This window comes from Mercenaria mercenaria, chromosome 10 (genome assembly GCF_021730395.1).
Source record: "Mercenaria mercenaria strain notata chromosome 10, MADL_Memer_1, whole genome shotgun sequence".
In the NCBI taxonomy this organism is placed as follows: domain Eukaryota; kingdom Metazoa; phylum Mollusca; class Bivalvia; order Venerida; family Veneridae; genus Mercenaria; species Mercenaria mercenaria.
Genome location: NC_069370.1, coordinates 7,782,687 through 7,801,723, shown reverse-complemented (window position 1 = coordinate 7,801,723; position 19,037 = coordinate 7,782,687). Strand labels below are relative to the sequence as shown.

The 19,037-nt window shown below is 35.0% G+C and overlaps 2 protein-coding genes across 2 annotated transcripts; both read left to right on the top strand.

The window, feature by feature from the left end:
• Positions 1 to 3,329: 3,329 nt before the first annotated feature.
• On the top strand, positions 3,330 to 8,744 carry LOC123559990 (uncharacterized). Its single transcript, XM_045352179.2, has 4 exons — positions 3,330 to 3,818; positions 4,534 to 4,625; positions 5,791 to 5,867; positions 6,179 to 8,744. Exons 1-4 carry the CDS (start codon positions 3,651 to 3,653, stop codon positions 7,795 to 7,797), a joined length of 1,956 nt encoding a protein of 651 aa, XP_045208114.2. The 5' UTR covers positions 3,330 to 3,650; the 3' UTR covers positions 7,798 to 8,744.
• A 3,590-nt stretch (positions 8,745 to 12,334) lies between these two features.
• On the top strand, positions 12,335 to 17,962 carry LOC123559988 (uncharacterized). The gene is made up of 4 exons (XM_045352178.2): positions 12,335 to 12,600; positions 13,068 to 13,159; positions 15,472 to 15,554; positions 15,792 to 17,962. The coding sequence occupies exons 1-4, from the start codon at positions 12,442 to 12,444 to the stop codon at positions 17,351 to 17,353; spliced, it is 1,896 nt and encodes a 631-aa protein (XP_045208113.2). The 5' UTR covers positions 12,335 to 12,441; the 3' UTR covers positions 17,354 to 17,962.
• Positions 17,963 to 19,037: the final 1,075 nt, after the last annotated feature.

The window sequence follows — 19,037 nt, the reverse complement described above, 5'->3', positions numbered from 1 at the left end:
GTGTTTATCATGAAAAGGGCGCTATATAAATCTAATATAATAATAGTATAGCAATAACAATGTTATCAATAGCGACTGTAATCGATAAAACATGAACACCAATACATACCGCGATTGAAATGGATAAAACACATACAACAATACATACTGTTGGTATCAATGGCGATTACAATGGATAAAACACATACAACAATACATACTGTTGGTATCAATGGCGGCTACAATGGATAAAACATGTGCAACAATACATACTGTTGGTATCAATGGCGGCTACAATGGATAAAACATGTGTAACAATACATACTGTTGGTATCAATGGCGACTGCAATGAATAAAACGTGTGTAACAATTCATATTGTTGGTATCAATAGAGATTGCAATGAATAAAACATGTGAAAACAAAAACTATTGGTGGAATCAATGGCAATTTCAATAGGTAAAACATGTGCAACATGATATCCTTTAGTTATCAATGGTAATTGCAATAGATAAAACATGTGCAACAATTCATATTGTAAAGGTTACTTGTTATAAACATCACATGAAATAATTTTTGAGTTTCTTCCCTTTGAGCAGTAAAGATTGATAAATTAAAATTTATGCACAAAAATCAACGGACTTGATAACTGTTCTTTTATGTTTTCATATAATATATGTTATATATCCTATAAGGTGCCTCAGTTGTCTGGTGTCTAAGGTCGCTAGTTTCGAATCACTTGCCCCCTCTCCACAGCCTGCGGGTTCGAAACGACACTTGTAATGTAGAGAATTGTCATGTGAGGAAGCCGTCTGGATGGTCTGCGGGAGATTAGTGAAGATTTCCAATTTAAGTGTCTTAAACTAATTCCCGGAGGAATATCTGGACTGAAGTCTTCTTTCATCATCAAAAGCTTGAAAGTCGCTGTATGACCTACAATTATGTCGATTTGATTTGTTAAACCCAACAAAAATATACACAGGTAATTTCATTCATTATAAACATAGGAGCATTTACAAAATAGTTTCATGAAGCTCTTTTATAGATCTACATCCTAATGGTTTGAAACATACGTTACTTTAAATATCATTTGCAAAAATATCAATTATAACAGTACTAATAGCATTAGTCATAATACCAAACAACATACAGATCTTACGCGACATATATTTGAGCCGAGCCATGAGAAAACCAACATAGTGGCTTTGCTACCAGCATGAATCCAGACCAGCCTGCACATTCGTGCATTCTGGTCAGGATCCATGCTGTTCACTTTCAAAGCCTATAGCAATTAGAGAAACCGTTAGCGAACAGCATGGATCCTGACCAGACTGCGCGGATGCGCAAAGCCACTATGTTGGTTTTCACATGGCACGGCTCATTTGTGCATAAATGGATACTTTTGATCACAGGGATCGTACACAATTGATAATTGTCTTCCCTTATTAGGAGTTAAAATACAGAACAAAATGTACAAAGAGAAAAATTAACCTTTTGTTGGATCCATGCTGGTCACAAAGCCACTATGTTGGTTTTCCCACGACACGGCTCATTTTTGACTCAAGGACATGCTCGATTTATAACTGTGAAACTCTATAATACCTGTCTATAATCAAATGCATTATTATGTATGTATTTATAATTGTTTGTCACTATTTCAGAGGCCTACGTAAAAAAAAAACTATTAAAAGTTTTTTCTTGGAGGATATTGAAGGAATTTGTAATTGTGATACATCTTAACATTTATTTCAAACGTTCAAGTACCACCCAAAAAGTATTTAAAATATATATCTGCATAAACTGCTTTGAGAGATTTGGAACTGAATATGCTCATTTTCGTACGTGTGATCATATAGTGATTTGTCTTTTAAAAAAGGTCGTAAAAATTCAACTGAATTGTGACACTCAGAAATGCAACACACAGTTTAAATCAATTTGAGTTTGAAAAAAGAAAACATAACTGTTTGAACAATGATCCTTTCAGTTGACTGTCAAATGAGTTTCCTAATACAAATATGAATTCGTTTTGAATGACAATTGAGAGTAATATCTTTAGGTTATCTTTAGGTTTAAAGGAAATAAAAGCAACATTTGTAAATTATGTCATTTAAATGTCTTTTTAGGAATGCATTTTGAAAATGGTGTCATCTTGATTCAAGCAAAAGCAATAGCTCAAATTGTCAGCGTAGTTTTCAATGGAAATTATTTTAACAAAATTAAATGTTGACTACAAATATTGAGGCAGTAAGATCTATAGTTATACTTATCTTATCCAAATGCAATGTATGTTTGTGGACTTATTTCTGGTGGCCATTTTGAAAATGACGGTATCTTTATTAAGTTTATCTCAATAAACAAATTATTCGTTCCCTTGAAATGCAAATTATTTAGATAAATGTCATTTGATTTGTCTAAAATAATGAAAATATGAACATTTGAAGCTCGTCAGTATTTGTATATGTAACTTAAGTGGTCATTTTGTGAGCTGTTAAATCAACTGTAACATATTTAAATGAATATCACGTGATTTCTGTTATAGCTATAAGCATTTGTTCCATATGTACATGGGTGATCGAATTTGGAAAATGGTGGCTATCTTAATTTAAACAGTCTTTGTAACCAAATACTAGTAACGTATTTTGTTGATAGTTCAACTGACTTATGTTTTAGCCGACTGACATAAGGCTGCAAAGGTATCAATTTTTTTTAATAAATTATTAACTTATTTTGTCTTCTTCATTGCAAACATAATGGTATTGTTTCATTATAAAGGATTAGACGTTTGCCCGCATATTACGTACTAATGTGGTGGGTTGGGTATATCAACTCCAACGTTTTACATTTTTCTCGGTATATAATACATAAAGTAGCATCAAAGAAAATCATTAATTATTTTAGGCAATAAAAGATAAGATCTATGATAAGTAATGTCATTTCAGCATCCAAAATATAAGGCTAAATTTCATTGTTAGGCATCTAAGTTTTTTAAAATCGTCATTAAATTTTACTGACACGTTGCTCAGACATCCGCCCTTAAAACTCTCCCGAAGGATAGTATAACATCATGTTGTAGATGAACCTTTTCCTAATTTCTTGGTTATGACTTTCATGTTTTTGGCCTTGGCCCACAGATCAATTCATGAAAAATATTTCGGCAGACAATGGCTGTTTAATGTCATTTCAAAATTATCAAAATCACATAGTTTGAAGATGAATACTACTAATTTTGCGCACTATTGACACGTAATATTATGATGTCTACGACTTCATTTTAATGCCACATTTTTTTTCAGCTTTTCTGTAGTAATTTATTTATTATTTCGACTTAATTAAACTCTTCAGCACAAATCGGAGACAGGAGCCGGAAGAATGAATATTTCAAGGTTTTTAGTTTGTTGTTAATGTTGCTGTAAATTATGACATTTTGCTTCCGGTTGGACATACGCGTGAAACTATCAACACTCTGACAATACTTTCCTTGTTTATGAAAACCAAGGTAAATATTCGTTAGCGGACAGACTTCCTTGTATAGTTACAAAAGAAAAGAATGAAGAAATCTTTGCAAAATTTTACGTCGTAGTTTTTTGTGTTTACTTTGCTTTATATTTGTCATTTTATTGTGATATTTTACAACTGTTTGTGAATTAAAAAAAAATCTTAGATGAAACATTGAATGAAAAAGAGTTTTGTCGGCATGGCAACCATACTGAACCCGCAGGATATTACCGTTGATACTATCCCATTAAGGGATCATAGTGAGATTTTACCGCGTCTGCAAGAACGCCGGGAGATACGTGAATCAATGTATCATAGTTCGTCTGAAACTAGATGCCATAAACTTGTGAGTACCTTCAAAGATCCTGTTTTTTAAATTTTATTCTTAAGCTTTTGCTCCTTTGTGTTGTATTATATATACTTGGCTCTTTCAAAGGCGACGCGGCGAGTACTGGTTTTACGGTTTATGTGTCCACTGCTCAAATAGACATAGGTTCGAGACCCGTGGAGTTTAGTACCAAGCAGTATTTTACCAAAGGTAGATTTTCAGGATGCAGTACCATTGTTGATTCAAAGCGTTCAGCTTAACGCTTTCGTGGAGTGTAGCTGTAATCAAGTCGTACAGACACTGAAAGGATCAAAATAAAACCTACAGACGTCAGGCATAAACTGATGGTGATACTGAGCTTGTGGTTTACAATTATACCGACTACTTTATTATGAGATTTTTTAACCGAGCAGAAATTATTATTATCGCAAAGGTTTATGTTTCTTTTTTTAAACATTTGCTTTAGTTTAGACCAAGATTGTGTAATGTATCCTTAAAGTAGCCATTGGACCATAGTTCTCTTTTTGTCGTAATATGTGTATAATTTCATTATTATCAAGACTGTTTGTCTGTGTAAAGGGCACATTAAATGTAACTGCCAGAAGGATGCGCTATCTACTTGTCCCCTTATAACTAGAAATCCAACAATGATTATATATAATAAAATATTTACATATATTTAACACACGGAAATAAATATTGTTACAATAAGGTGTTTCTTTGTATTGTTCAGGATATGAAGACAGTGCTGAAATATCTGATAATATTTCTGATTGTTGTTGGGGCCATCCTTGCCTACACGCTAACACAAACTAAACAAGACAGGTAAGCCAACATTTCTTCATCTTTTTTCGCATCGATAAAAAATGAAAAAAAAGCAGATAAACATGTGGTATTGTTTAAATTAACCTCTGTACAACAGAGGTTTACAAAGCCTATCCCAGCATCAACCGTTATTTATGTTCCCTTTGTCATTGAAAACAAAATAATTGTCTCTTTAATATTTAAACTTCCTGTTACATGTATGAGCGTATATTTAGGAGTCAATCCATCCAATTTGGGCAAAATAATACATATATAATGAACGCAAAATTTACAACAAACAGTAATATGTTTTATTTTTCAACTTGTAAGTCAGGAAACAAGATTTCAAAAAAAATCAGAATATACAGCCTATATCTCCTAAGATTTAAGGATCAAAGTGTCGATTTGCACATTTCAATACTGAACACTGTGTAAATAATTTTAAATTATTATATATTCAGATTAATAATTTACTTTATTCTGATAACTGCATTGCAATACGTAGCATGATAAAGTTCAGGTTTTCTACGCAAACTAAAGAGAAGTTTTGTTATGAAAAACTCATTATAATTGATACTGAATTAAAATATATGAGCCGCGCCATGGGAAAACCAACATAGTGGGTTTGCGACCAGCATGGATCCAGACCAGCCTGCGCATCTGCGCAGTCTGGTCAGGATCCATGCTGTTCGCTAACAGTTTCTCCAATTCCAATAGGCTTTAAAAGCGAACAGCATGGAGCCTGACCAGACTGCGCGGATGCGCAGGCTGGTCTGGATCCATGCTGGTCGCAAAGCCACTATGTTGGTTTTCCCATGGCGCGGCTCATATAGAGGTATATGGTAAGTAAACAGAACCGGTTAACAGCTTTCAACTGGTAACTAATAGGAAAACAAATTGGGTCGTGGTAAAATTATATTTCAACTGCAGCATATATAAATCTGTCATCAGATCTCTTCAATTCTCGTGCGACTACGTATCCTCCGTACGGGATTTCGGCAACCTTCGATCATAACAAAAATATTATTCGTAACAAGCGGAAACTACCGAACTCACATACGGAGAATACGGAAACGAGCGAAAGTTGCCGATTGTCATTACAAGTCTATGCATTAACATAATTGTCATGGCTGTAAGTAGGATTAATACAGATAAAACTGAACTGCTTTGTTTTTAAATATTTCAGAACACTAGAGTCATTGGTTACTGCAACGGCAGAGAAAAGTAAAGACGATCCCGGTTATAACATAGAAATAGAAATAGGTAAGTATATCAGTTGTTAGCGACAAATTGTTTTACTTTTAATTTCAACGTTTTTCTGCAGAATATCTATTAAAAATACGACACTAAATTGTATATATATCATTTACACTTGATCTATGTGAAACACAGACACATAACATTTGATAAAGATGACAACACTGGCATTTAAAGAAGTGAAAAATAATAACATAAGCTTTTATTTACGATAATCCATTCAGGAAACCTTTGAATGCTTTTTTCAGCAGAGAGAAGATTATTTGCAAGTTTTTAAGCATTGTATAATTGTATATTTCCTTATTTTCTACGTTTAGGTTCAAGGCACGCCTATCAGCATTGCAAAGGGCCTCATTTCAAACAAGCTTTTCCAGACATTGACTACGCCTTGTTTGGGTATAATGTGTTGAAGGGATTCCCTTTCTCGAACGGTCATGACCCTGGGTTCACATATCCAATATTCTTTGCCGACTATTCCTCTGGTCGTTTGTCGGCTGACTGTCGTTTCTTTGTACCGAACGGACTTGTGGTTGCACCAGACATTTCATGCATGTTATCTCTGTCCTCCAAAACAGTACAATCACAGTATGAATTCTCGGAAGCACTGGAAGTATACACAAGCATAGAAGGGGAATATAGTCCAAGCAGCAAAGTAGGTAAAGGCGGAAAAGTTTCAAATGTTGCGCCGAAAGTAGTAAGTAAGAAGACAGGCGAAAGAGGTAGTTCATGGGGACTTAGTTTTTCTGCAAGCGTTGGTTATAGACAAACATCTTCTAAGATATCGTCCGGTAAATCAGTTTATGTGTATTCTACAGCAAAGTGCAAGTATTATTATAGTAAGCTGGTTCGAGAAAATGCTCCGAAGTTCGACGACGGTTTTATGAAGTCGATTTACAAACTTGATAAAGCTGGTTTAGATCCAGAGAAGTACTTTAATTTTTTTGATATTTACGGTACACACTTCGCAACTGAGGTAACATTTGGAGCAAGGTATACCTATGAACATAGAATGTCTTATAAGTTTTATGAAAGCCTGCGAGAAAGAGGAGTTGATGTAGATTTGATGGCTAGTTACACCGGGAAAAAAAGTTTATCAGGAAATTTAAGTGTTTCTTACGAGCAACGAAAATTGGCTGCCGAGATTTCTGACAATGTGAAAACTAAAATAATACCAGTTGGGGCTAGCCCACCAGAGGATGGAAACGCGTTAACATGGGCTTCACAGGTCCAGACAAACCCGATACCAACCGAATATAAGCTTTCCTCCATCGAAAATCTTTTCACAGATGAATATATGAATCATCTCAATATAGATTATCAGAAAATACATTACAATATAATAAACATGAAGCTACAATATTGTTTATTCCTCCAAAGTGCTGGTAAACTTGAATCATGTGAAAGTTTGGGTGCAGGAGTTGTGTTGGAAAACACAAAGTTGTTGGGACACTACCAGGAAGTGGCTGTCGTATCGCTCGCCGGTTGTATAGACACATGTCTGCAAGAATTTCATTGCCACGCAATTACATATTGTATGTCTTGTTTGAGCAAAGACAACGGCTACAAGAAATGTTATCTAGTAAAGGGAACGAGTAATTCTACATCAGCTGTACAGACGGAAGAACCAAATACTATCTGGCAAAGTAACATTTTTCCTGAGAAAATGAATGCGCAAATGAAATTAAGCAATGTATCAATTACTGGTGCAGAACGCGCCCTCGAAAATGAAGACAATAAGAATGCAGATTTGCTAAAATGCAAAGACATGTGTATTGTCGACGCATATTGTTCTGCCTATAGCTTCAGTAACAGCAGTGAAACTGTGCCTCGATGTAAAATGTACACCAAGGAACTGATAACAGGTCTGCAGACAAAAGCTGAAACTGACACTTTCTTTATTGCTGGCCACACTGAAGACCTGTCTGAAAGTGGATAACCATGTTAGCTAGTATCCAAAATTTAAAGTTATTTTACATTTAACTTGATATGAAAAAATATGCTACTTAAATAGAACCATGAAAGAAAAGAATATAGCTTACTAAACTCACATCTAGGAGATCAGAGATTTGGAAAACAGTACAACCACAGGCTTGTCATGTTCTTTCAGTTAAAATGGAATTAAATGATAAATGCTATTCAGAACATGAAACAGAAGAAACAGCTAAAAGTATTTGAGTGTGCATTTAAACGATACGGTTGACTTATTTAGAAATGCAATAATGACTTTATGTCATGTTTTGTAAATTTATTCTTATCTCTTATCTGTATTTTGAATGCTTGTTAACTGAAATCTTTGTTTTGAATGTTTGCTAACTATAGTTTATCAGATAAAGTTACACAAAAAATGTAAAAATGATATTATCGAAATGTCAGAGAGAATGTGTTCATGATAAAAACAACTTTGTGTAAACTTAGCCTTTATCCTGCTGGCGGTGAGTTATTCTGCCTTTGCGACCAGTGCAGACCAAGATCAGCCTGCACATCCGTGCAGGCTGATCATGGTCTACACTGTTCGCTATTCAGTCAGTATATTTTCAATAAACACCCCTTCAAATAATAAATGGTACTGCCCAAATTGAATGATGGACCAGTCCATTTTAGAAATTTAGCAGGCTAAGGGTTAAGTTTATGAAAACATACCTGAACCTGCAAATGTCTAATTAGAGTTGTTTGTTATTCATTCTTATAGATAAACTATCCCATAACCTGGTCAGATATATGATGAACTGACAAATACCGGTGCCCTGCAATATTATAGGTTTATTTAATGCACTAGTTCTACAGCGGAAATATTTCACGACTTAAGGAGCGTCTGTAAAAAATGAGCGTGCATAACTTCTCGATGTGAACCTATTTAAAAAAAAAAAAAAAAAAAAAAAAGAACACGACACTACAAGTATTACAACTTCGTTTTGATTAGTTAACCTGCTGTTTAGACTGGATGAATTAAAAAACTATCGTCTTTAATGAATTGTTTAATGTAATTACACACATGGAACTGGCGCCACAAGTAAGGTCACACTTCAAATATGAAACAATAATCTAATGGAGTATAAACTGATTATAGGTTATTAGATTTTTAGATTTGTATGGAAAAATATGTACGAGTTCAGCAGCGGAAATATTGCGCGACTTTAAGAGTGCAGTATTATTCCGCGAAAGAACGAGTGCATATTTCTAGATGCAAATCTAATAATATTTTTATTAGATACGCATTTATACTTAATATTATAATATAAATGTTACGAATTTGTTCTTAAGCCTGAGTAAAACTGAAAATATCGTCGTCAAAGAACTTCTAACCGCGACGAGATACATGAAACTGATGTCACAAAGACATTAGTCTGGAGTTCCTTCCCCTTTCACTATGTTATCGTACTGTTTGCAGTACGACGGGAACCAGACTACAAAGACATCATAAACCCGATATGAAATTTGGACGTCAATATTATTAGTTACACAGCTTGTTTGTGACAGGATACGGGATATACGCTGTCGAAGAAATCCATATCAGGCGAGAGCGAGATCGGTGAGTGATTGTTTTCATTTTTGACATTTTGTTACTGCATGAAGCATTTTTTCAAAAATCGGGGAATGTATCGGGGTGTAGAGGTATCTTATGTATCTTATATACATATCCATGCTAGATTTAATGGCAATGATCAATTTCCTAGAAACGCATGGACAAATAATTTCGGAATGAAACGTGAATATTTTCACATCAGCGACCGTTTAGACTCATTTCTTTTCGCTGAACCAAACCGCAGGTACTTCTAAAAGTATCGGGGCATAAATTTGGTCCAAAACTGACTAAATTCCAATAACTCGACCTCGTATCATCACGCCAAAATGATGTTATTTTGGTCAGATGCAGCGCTTCTATTTCAAGAAAATGGAATAAAGATATTTTAGTTTCTTCCCTTCATCCGCCTTTTTGAGATTTTGCAAAATATTTTTTGAACAACCTTATTGACCGATCTCGCTTGTGCTGTAAACATTGGCAAAGTACCTGGGGTACCGGAAGCGAATTGTCTTCATTCCCCATCGGCACAGGCGGTACCGCAGGCACTGATTAGTACCCGTGTGATATGTATAAGATAATAAAATAGGTCTCAGAAAAGCGCATTGATTACCGACATGGACCTTCTCTTTTTGAACTCTTTACGTTTTCGACCAGCACATGCATTTAAAACAGCTGTCCTCGACAAGCATACACAACATAGGCACGATATACGGCATACAGATGCTGTTGTTCTCCACTGTATTTAAAGAACTCGTGTCTATGTAAACAAATTACATTATTTAAGAGGCTGTTAAACGGGTTGTGTTCATCTGAACATGTCTGCTTGGATTACCAAATACTTGCCCGAACCCTGCTAAAGGTATGTGCCGGACAGACATTTCTCCTGTTGTTTTTTTTTTTTTTTTTTTTTTTTTTTTTTTTTGATTCTGGATATACTCGTCTTACACCCGGGGATTTATGAATAAGTTTATGAATAAAGGCGTAAATTTCTAAGGTACTGTAACAACATAGTACTCAAAAAGCATTCTTGTTACTTCAGCAGAGCCTCATTACCGCCTAAACAGTTACCCTCAAGGCGCGTCTTGAACCAGTAAAAGATTGTTATATTCTTGTACTCTGAAACTACAATTTGGACATGATCTACTTATTGAACCAACGCTTTAACCAGACTTTGTTTACGTTTATAAGTGTATATTTGTCAGTATCTTTTTAATCAGTAGAGAGCTTAGATTTAAGATAAAACTGCCGAAATATGTTGCTGTGTAATTGTATACTTGCGGTAAATGGTATATCTATACGTCTATCTTTGTCTGTATACACTACCTCACCTCAGTGCTGTGTGGGTTCAATCAGAGGCGAACATAAGCTTCCATAAGAAATATTCGACTGAAGAAAAGTAGAAATGAATGTCTCTAAGAAATGCTACAAAAATGCTACAAAGAGAATACGTACACCTTGGCCAAGTGGTGATAGACCGAACTGACAGCCAGAATAAAATATGTAGTTCAATTTCCCGGGGAAAATGTAAAATAAGATTACAGAAGAATAAAAATACGTATTTGTAGAAGGTGCTCCATATCAATGCACATCTTATATTCTTGGATTTTTAAGTTAAACGGACACAATTCAGGCTTCATGGCGACACAACCGGCTTGCAACGGCGGAGTTCTACTCCGGATGCCCATCTGTATGATTGAGCCGTGCCATGAGAAAACTAACATAGTGGGTTTGCGACCAGCATGGATCCATGCTGTGCGCTTTCAAAGACTATTGTTATTAGAGAAACCATCAGCGAACAGCATGGATCCTGACCAGACTGCGCGGATGCGCAGGCTAGTCTGGATCAATGCTGGTCGCAAACTCACTATGTTGGTTTTATCATGGCACGGCTCATATATGTTCAGTTCCAAGGCGATGACTGCTTTCCTAAACAACTGAATGATCAACTCCCATGAAGTAATATTACACCCAAAGCGAAGTTTCCAATCTACAGCAGTAAGAGGCAACCGAATCAGAGTCAGACACCGAGATCATTCGCAACAGACTTGATGAGGTCCTAGGCCAAAGAGTTTTGGATCCAATAATGTCGTTCATACATTTCTATTGCAAAGTATTTGGCAGAAATTCGCTGTTGGAAAACGTTCCAAGTTTATTCCGTATGTTATCTGTACAAAACATTTATTACCACCATGGCAGAAATGATATATGCAGATCTACAATGATTGCTTCTAACGATACAAGTATAATCCGTTTATAATGCTTGTCAAGTACTTATCATTTAGGCATGTAATCGGCAGTTTCAGATCAGTATTTAATTTACCTTTTTCTTTCAAATTAAATACTGTTGTAAATGTTGCTTTTTGTATATAATCGGTTCGTGGCTTTTTGTTGCTCCAAATAAATGTCAATATCTTTTTAAGCGATAAGGTATTTTGTCATCAAAGAAATTTGGTCTTAAAGCTATGGTCGAAAGTAAACTGGTGGTCAAACTGATTAACTAACAATACCCTTTATATGAGCCGTGCCATGAGAAAACCAACATAGTGGGTTTGCGACCAGCATGGATCCAGACCAGCCTGCGCATCCGCGCAGTCTGGTCAGGCTCCATGCTGTTCGCTTTAAAGCCTATTGAATGGAGAAACTGTTAGCGAACAGCATGGATCCTGACCAGACTGCGCGGATGCGCAGGCTGGTCTGGATCCATGCTGGTCGCAAACCCACTATGTTGGTTTTCTCATGGCGCGGCTCATATAATCTTTATATCTCCACGATTTCCATGACCCTCTAAATCTTTCAGAACGTTTCATTGTTCCATAGATGGATACTTTAGAAAACACTGATCGTACAAAATGGATAATTATCTTCCTTAATCAGGAGTTAAATTACAAAACCAAAAGTATAAAGAGAAGAAACAAAAGCCTTTTGTGGAAAGAAATGACAAAAATTTTCCCTATGAAACTGTTTACTTTTATGTTAACATCACTATTGACACTGTTGATTTGTCCGAGGACTTATATTTAGTTTAGGCTATGTCTTAAAGATGGTGTTTATTTGAAAATGACTTCTTATGAAAATATGGAAACGAGACCACATGAAATATTTGTGGAGAATACAAATTTAAGGGATCACAATGAGGAGTTACAGCGGCAGCAACAGAGGATGGCGAGACGCCCGTCTGCTTTTCAAAGACTTACCGGAAGTAAATGTCCAAACTGTGTAAGTGAAAAATTTAGTTCTAGAATCCATTCTCTAAATATCGAAAATTTTATGGGATCGTAAAATAAGTATGAGCAAAATTCAATAAAAGATAACTTATGGGAGATGATAAGAAATATAAAGGAAGTTATTAAGAATCTAACATTTTAAACAGCGAAAATGTCAATGGCGAAGTGTTCTTTAAGGTACAACAGACGAACTGTTCTCGGACAAATACGGCTGTCTTCAGCATACAACCTTATTTAAAATGATGCAACATACAGGTGTATTTATGTCGAAACAACGTAGTCTTATTTGTGTCAAAACAACAAACAGTTTTATATTGTCGCTGCATTCAGTAGTCTATTCATGTCGAAGCAACACACATTTCTTATGTCGAATAAGTCAACCATCGGAAAATAGGTTTTTGCCAACAAATTACGTCAGATTATGATGTCAAAGGTTCTAATTGCGTTTGTATTTTTCAGGTTCTGAAGCCAATGGTGAAATTCCTGATACTTTGCTTTATCATTGTTGCAGCCATCATTAGCTACTCGTTGCTACAAGTAAAACAGGACAGGTGACGTCACTATGTTACGTTGACTTTTTTCAAATGTTTTGTTTTCTTGAAAATAAAATAATATCTTTGAACAAGCAATACCATCTGACTTGGTTTACGATGATCGTTTTCTTTTTTATATATTGTTTTTTTTTGGTTTAGTCATATCAATAGAGTACTCTAATACCGACACTTTGATTTAGTGTACAATCCTATCTTTTTCTGCATTTACGAAAATATCGGAAGTATATAGCATCAAACGTTACGTTTTCAATTAACAGAAATTATGACGTCATTTTTAAGTTGTTCTAGACATTCTAACACGACCCAATTTATATCACTATTGTAGAGATAGTACCTAAGTTTTTCAAATCATAGGTTTGAAGTTAAAAAGCTTTTAAATGAAGACAAATGTCCATATATTTCTCAAAAACAGAAATATAGACAATATTTTAACCAGAAGTGCGGAGTTATGAGCATTTAATATTTTCATGATAACGAAAATACTGTGATCAAGGACATGTAACTCTTCTTGAACATGGAGAGCATAAACATCAAAGGGACATAATATAGTCAATATTTTCTAATTGGGTGCATTTGATTTAACATTCAACTTTGATCTGGATTGCTAAATACTGATCCATGATACTGGTGCTAAAAATTTAGAACATCTGGAACAGTCTATTAACAGAAAAAGTATGCTTTAGCAGAATCTAAATAGTTAAGCTCTAACTGGGACTCGAACCCAGGACCTTCACACTAAGACAGACACTCTACCACTTCCCTATAAACAGCAGTAGCTAATAGCTATGCAGTTTAATTGCTGGATTACATTGAGTGAACTGGAACATAATCGGTGAACTCGGATTATCGGCGTATTCGCTTTTTACCTAACGGCATTTTTGTGTAAAGAAAAAATATAATCTAATGCTGCCAACGTCATAATTGGTCAAATCTGCCCAAATTCTCTGACGTGTTGTTCAAAGTATGAACTTACTAACTGGCAGTACCAGTAAATATTACTTACACTGAATATTTTATATTGCCCTTTTGCAGCTGCCGAACGGCAAAGACGATAAGATTTGTCCAAATATAAGTAATTATTTTACCAGTTTTGAGAGAAATTTCAATTAATGGGAAATTACAGTTACAAACTAAATACCTTTCTGCAACACATGGAGCCATTAGCATTCACTGTCAATCAGTATTATGACTAAGATCGACTGTCATTCATTCATTTCAAAGTTTTATAGACAGAGTCCGTTGTTTACATTTTTATCGTAACCGGTGCACTTGTAAAAATCACTTTAGTTTGAAAAATCAAAGTATGCGAAGAGCTATGGTACGGTCTCTACCTATTGATTAAATAAAGAAGACTGAAACAGTGTATTGTTATGCAACAAACGCACTGTTTGTACATCAAATTATTACGTAATAGCACCAAAAGTCATAGCGGCGCATTGGAAAAGAAAACCAAATAAAACAGGAAACTATATGGCAAATATCTTTTTAAAAAGTATATAACAATATTTGATAACGTGTTAGAAATGATATACATCTAGTGCATCTCAACATTGATGGCTCTTAAATAAAATCATTGTGGTTTAGATGCATATTTGATATCACTCGGGCTGCTCTATCATGATACTTCGCATCTGAACTGCAAAAATTGATTTTATTTAACGACAAATCATAGAATTGGGATATAATATTTCTTAAATAAAATTAATAATTCTGGTTATTGTCCAGACTTATATTATAAATACTTGAAAGAAATAATGTAAACAATTACACTCTTTTATAAATAACCCAAGAACGATGAAATACGTACGTTATGTACCAGTACCTAGCAGAGTCTTTGTGGTAATTTATTTTTCAAACATTATATGCTTATTTAAAGTATACTCAAACATTATGCTTAACCAATACCTTCTTGTGATATGTCGCCCATTTATTACGGTTAAGATTTCAGATGCGCAGAAATTCAGCCACAAGGCATCAGTCCGAGTGGTTAAATATCAAAATTATGAACGAAGAACCGAGGTATATCAGACGATAAACCTCACTAAGGCCTTGATATTTACATTCTTATACGTTCATTGAAATACTTCGATAAAATTTATACTGCACTACTTTCTATCCGAAATACTTCGATAAAATTTATACTGTACTACTTTCTATCCGAAATACTTCGATAAAATTTATACTTCACTACTTTCTATCCGAGACGTACGTTTACTTTCTCCTCTCTTTAACAGGCATTTAAATCGGGACCTGTTAGAATTGTATTGATAATAAACCCATTTGACTGACATATTTATTTCATTTGACAGCACTCTGGAATCTCTGGTATCTACATCCTCTGAAAAACAGACGGGCAGTGAAAGTTCGGGATATGAAATGAAATTAGAAATAGGTAAGGTAATTTTGACTTTGTTTTGACAGTAAGAATATATATGCTCTACAAAACATTTTTAACTTGTAAAACTTTGACCGTGACTTAATTCTTAATAAAATAACATATCGATTAAAAAAAACAACACAATAACTGAAATATCATTAAGATTTAAACAATTTTTTGTCAATAGCTGGAAAATGAAACAACAAACCAAACAACGAAGCTACCTGACGTAAACTGTTTCTTTCTATTTAGAACAACAGATAACTTACCTAGACTGTACTGGCTCGCAACTGAAGCAGTCTTTTCCAGACTTGGATTATGCTCTTATGGGCTACAATATCTTAAAAGGCTATCCTCTAGCAGTTGGTCATGACCCTGGTTTCACGTATCCAATATTTAAAGCAGATTATTCCCGGGGACTTCAAACAGCTGACTGTCGTTATTCTGTACCAAAAGGTATTGTAGTCGTTCCAGACGTATCTTGTATCACTTCTTTTTCCTCTACGACGATACGAACGAAGTATGAATTCTCTAGAGAACTATCAGTCTATACCAAAGTAAGCGGAGGAACTTGGGGTACTAAATTTTCAGCTAGCGTAGGCTATAAAAGTTCGTCTTCCGACATCTCCTCTGGTGAATCTGTTTACATATTGTCTACTGCCAAGTGTAATTATTACTTTAGTAAATTGGTGACTGAAGATGCTCCACAATTTGATGACGTTTTTATTAAATGGGTCAACAAGTTGAATGCAGCTGGCTCGGATTCAGAATTGTACTTCGCCTTTTTTGAAATATTCGGGACCCACTTTGCGACGGAAGTGACGTTTGGAGCTAGATACACATACGAATATAAAATGTCATCAAAATACTACGAAAGAGAGAGGAAAAGGGGAGTCGACGTTAAAACGTCTGCTAGTACATCCGGATTCCTCGGCCTTTGGAAGCTGAAATCAGAATTTAAATTTTCTCTATTGCAACGGAAACAAGCATCTGAGTTTCTTGAAAATGTAGAAACCAAAACAACAACTGTTGGTGCACCACCACCCGAGGATGGAGGTGCTTTGGCATGGGCGTCAGAGGTTAAATCGAACCCCGTGCCTTCCGCATATAAACTTGTATCTATTGAAAATCTTTTTACAGATAAGTACATGAAATCTTTGAATATCGATTACAATCGAATACACAAGAATATAGTCAGTCAGAAGATTGCTTACTGTCTATTCCTACAGAAGAAAGGGGAATTAGAGTCTTGTGAGGAGCTCGTAGCTGGCATTGAATTAAAAAATACTAGAATAATGGGGCACTACCGAGAAAAAGCGGTATCATCAGCATCCGACTGTATTGAAATTTGTCTAGAAGAGATGAATTGTGAAGCAGTTTCATTTTGTACCACTTGTACCAGCAGAGATATTGACTACAACACGTGTCATTTAATTCAAAGCAATGGCCACTCCTTGACGACCAGAAAAACAGAAGATCCTGGCTATGTATGGCAAAGTAACGTCTTTCCAGGAAAGATTAAATCACAATTAAAACTTGAAAATGTAAGTATCATTGGCGTTCCTCGAGGATTTGAAACTGAAGAAGATAAAAAGGCCGACCTAGAGAAATGCCGAAAATTGTGTTTTCAGGACGCGTATTGTACCTCCTATAGCTTCTGTAACTGTACTGATACAGTATCGAAATGCAAAATGTACAGTAAGGAACTGACGACCGGACTTCAGACAGAAGCTAATATAGACACGTTCTTCATTTCGGCGAGCTTTGACGGTATAACATCAGTAACAACAACAACTACCGCCAAAACAAATTGATATTAACAGCAAAGCCTCGTATCCGTATCAAGAACTTCAAGAACCAGTCGAAAGGCGTTTTCATTAACACCATGCTTCTTAAACACAAGTCGATACAGTCTCCAATACACAGCTAAGGCCTGACAGCAGCGGCAAGATTGCATGAACAGCATGACCACTATCAAATTAGAGTTTCCTTAACTACAGCAATCACAACTTCTTACACAACATTGGAAAGGGATTGCTGGTCCCATCAATAAAAACAGCTAAACATGCCGAGTTCGGATTGAGAACATAGTCACCCTAGAAAACCAAATAGAAACTAAACAAAGCGATTGATCGGTATATCTTTCGCTGTCTGTCACATTTCGTGTGAGTGGCGACTAGTTGTACTGATTTTTGTTAATTAGCCATTCTTTTATTCATTTCTAATAAATTTGCAATGTATGTCTAATTATGATGCGTCACTTGTGAGTTTATGACTATACTCATGATAATTATTGATAACAATAACTAAGTGAGAGACGTATGAATTAACAAAATTTTGCTTACTGTTACATTTTTGTCGATAAGTTTGTGAACTTCAAACTCATAACATTATCATATTGAACATTAAACATATATACTTCGTGTAGTGCGTTTAAGGAGGTAGGTTACCTTGTTACCAGGGTAAATTCAAATTAGTTGAACCGCAGTGATTTTTTGTATTTCGTGTAATTAAATGTTTTAGCTGCTACAATCTCAGTTCCGTTTATCTCTGTCCCTTCAAGTACAATTTTTATCCAGGTTTGAAGTACATGACCCTCTTAAGGTATTTTATATAGAAAGAAGAAGGAAAATGCGGATATTTAACACTTTTCAGTGTATTTTGGTTTCATTGTTATCCGTAGAAGTCTGCATAATTAATAGTTTTACTAGTATGCGCATTAGCTTTCTAATAAAAGCTTAAAATGTATATGTCGCGGGGCTCGTGTTTCCATGGTAACGCATTTTCTCTCATTTTTTCAAGAATTATGTATGAAAACGGGTTTTTCGACGGCTTCAGTGCCATTCTGTTATTGACCAACATGGAATATTTGGGTAATATGATTAGCAAAATACCAAGAACTTTACATGGTACTGTGTTTTTCTTAAAGTTTAGAGTAACCATGGCAACAGAGATGTTTAAAATAGCTTATATGTTGCTTTTTATCGTAATTTCTTATAAAAAATATTATATAAAATTATCTTTCTTGTTAATGTAGCTTTAAAACATCTTATTTCTATCGTTAGTAATATTTTCGTATGAATTGCAGTTAATTTAACAAATTTCACAGCTTAAAATACTTACAGCAGTGCCCGTCGTCTGACATTTTTATTGAAAAATCGTTCTGCATGCTGCTATTATTCTCATGGATATTGTTGAAATGAAAATAAAAAGCCGAAGCTGTGTTCCTTAAATAGACCAGTGTCAACGCTTTTGAATTTTACAATTAGACATATAGGTCACGGGCTTCGTTTCCATGGTAACATCAATTTAATTCAAGACACCACAATTTTATACTGAAATTTGAACAATTTTAGAGCTTAGTTTTAGTATTTAAGTAACAAATTATCAACGGAAATTGGGAAATAGGTATAACAAATCAAACTGCCCAATTTTTATTTGTAAATGACCGTAATAAGTTACCTTTCAGCTAACTATATTCCCAATCACATCAGTTAC

Coding starts and splice junctions, on each gene's coding strand:
- LOC123559990 (XM_045352179.2), top strand. CDS start 3,651: ATGAAAAAGAGTTTTGTCGGCATGGCAACCATACTGAACCCGCAGGAT. Junction 3,819..4,533: donor AAACTAGATGCCATAAACTT/GTGAGTACCTTC, acceptor TGTATTGTTCAG/GATATGAAGACAGTGCTGAA. Junction 5,868..6,178: donor TAACATAGAAATAGAAATAG/GTAAGTATATCA, acceptor TTCTACGTTTAG/GTTCAAGGCACGCCTATCAG.
- LOC123559988 (XM_045352178.2), top strand. CDS start 12,442: ATGACTTCTTATGAAAATATGGAAACGAGACCACATGAAATATTTGTG. Junction 12,601..13,067: donor GAAGTAAATGTCCAAACTGT/GTAAGTGAAAAA, acceptor TGTATTTTTCAG/GTTCTGAAGCCAATGGTGAA. Junction 15,555..15,791: donor TGAAATGAAATTAGAAATAG/GTAAGGTAATTT, acceptor CTTTCTATTTAG/AACAACAGATAACTTACCTA.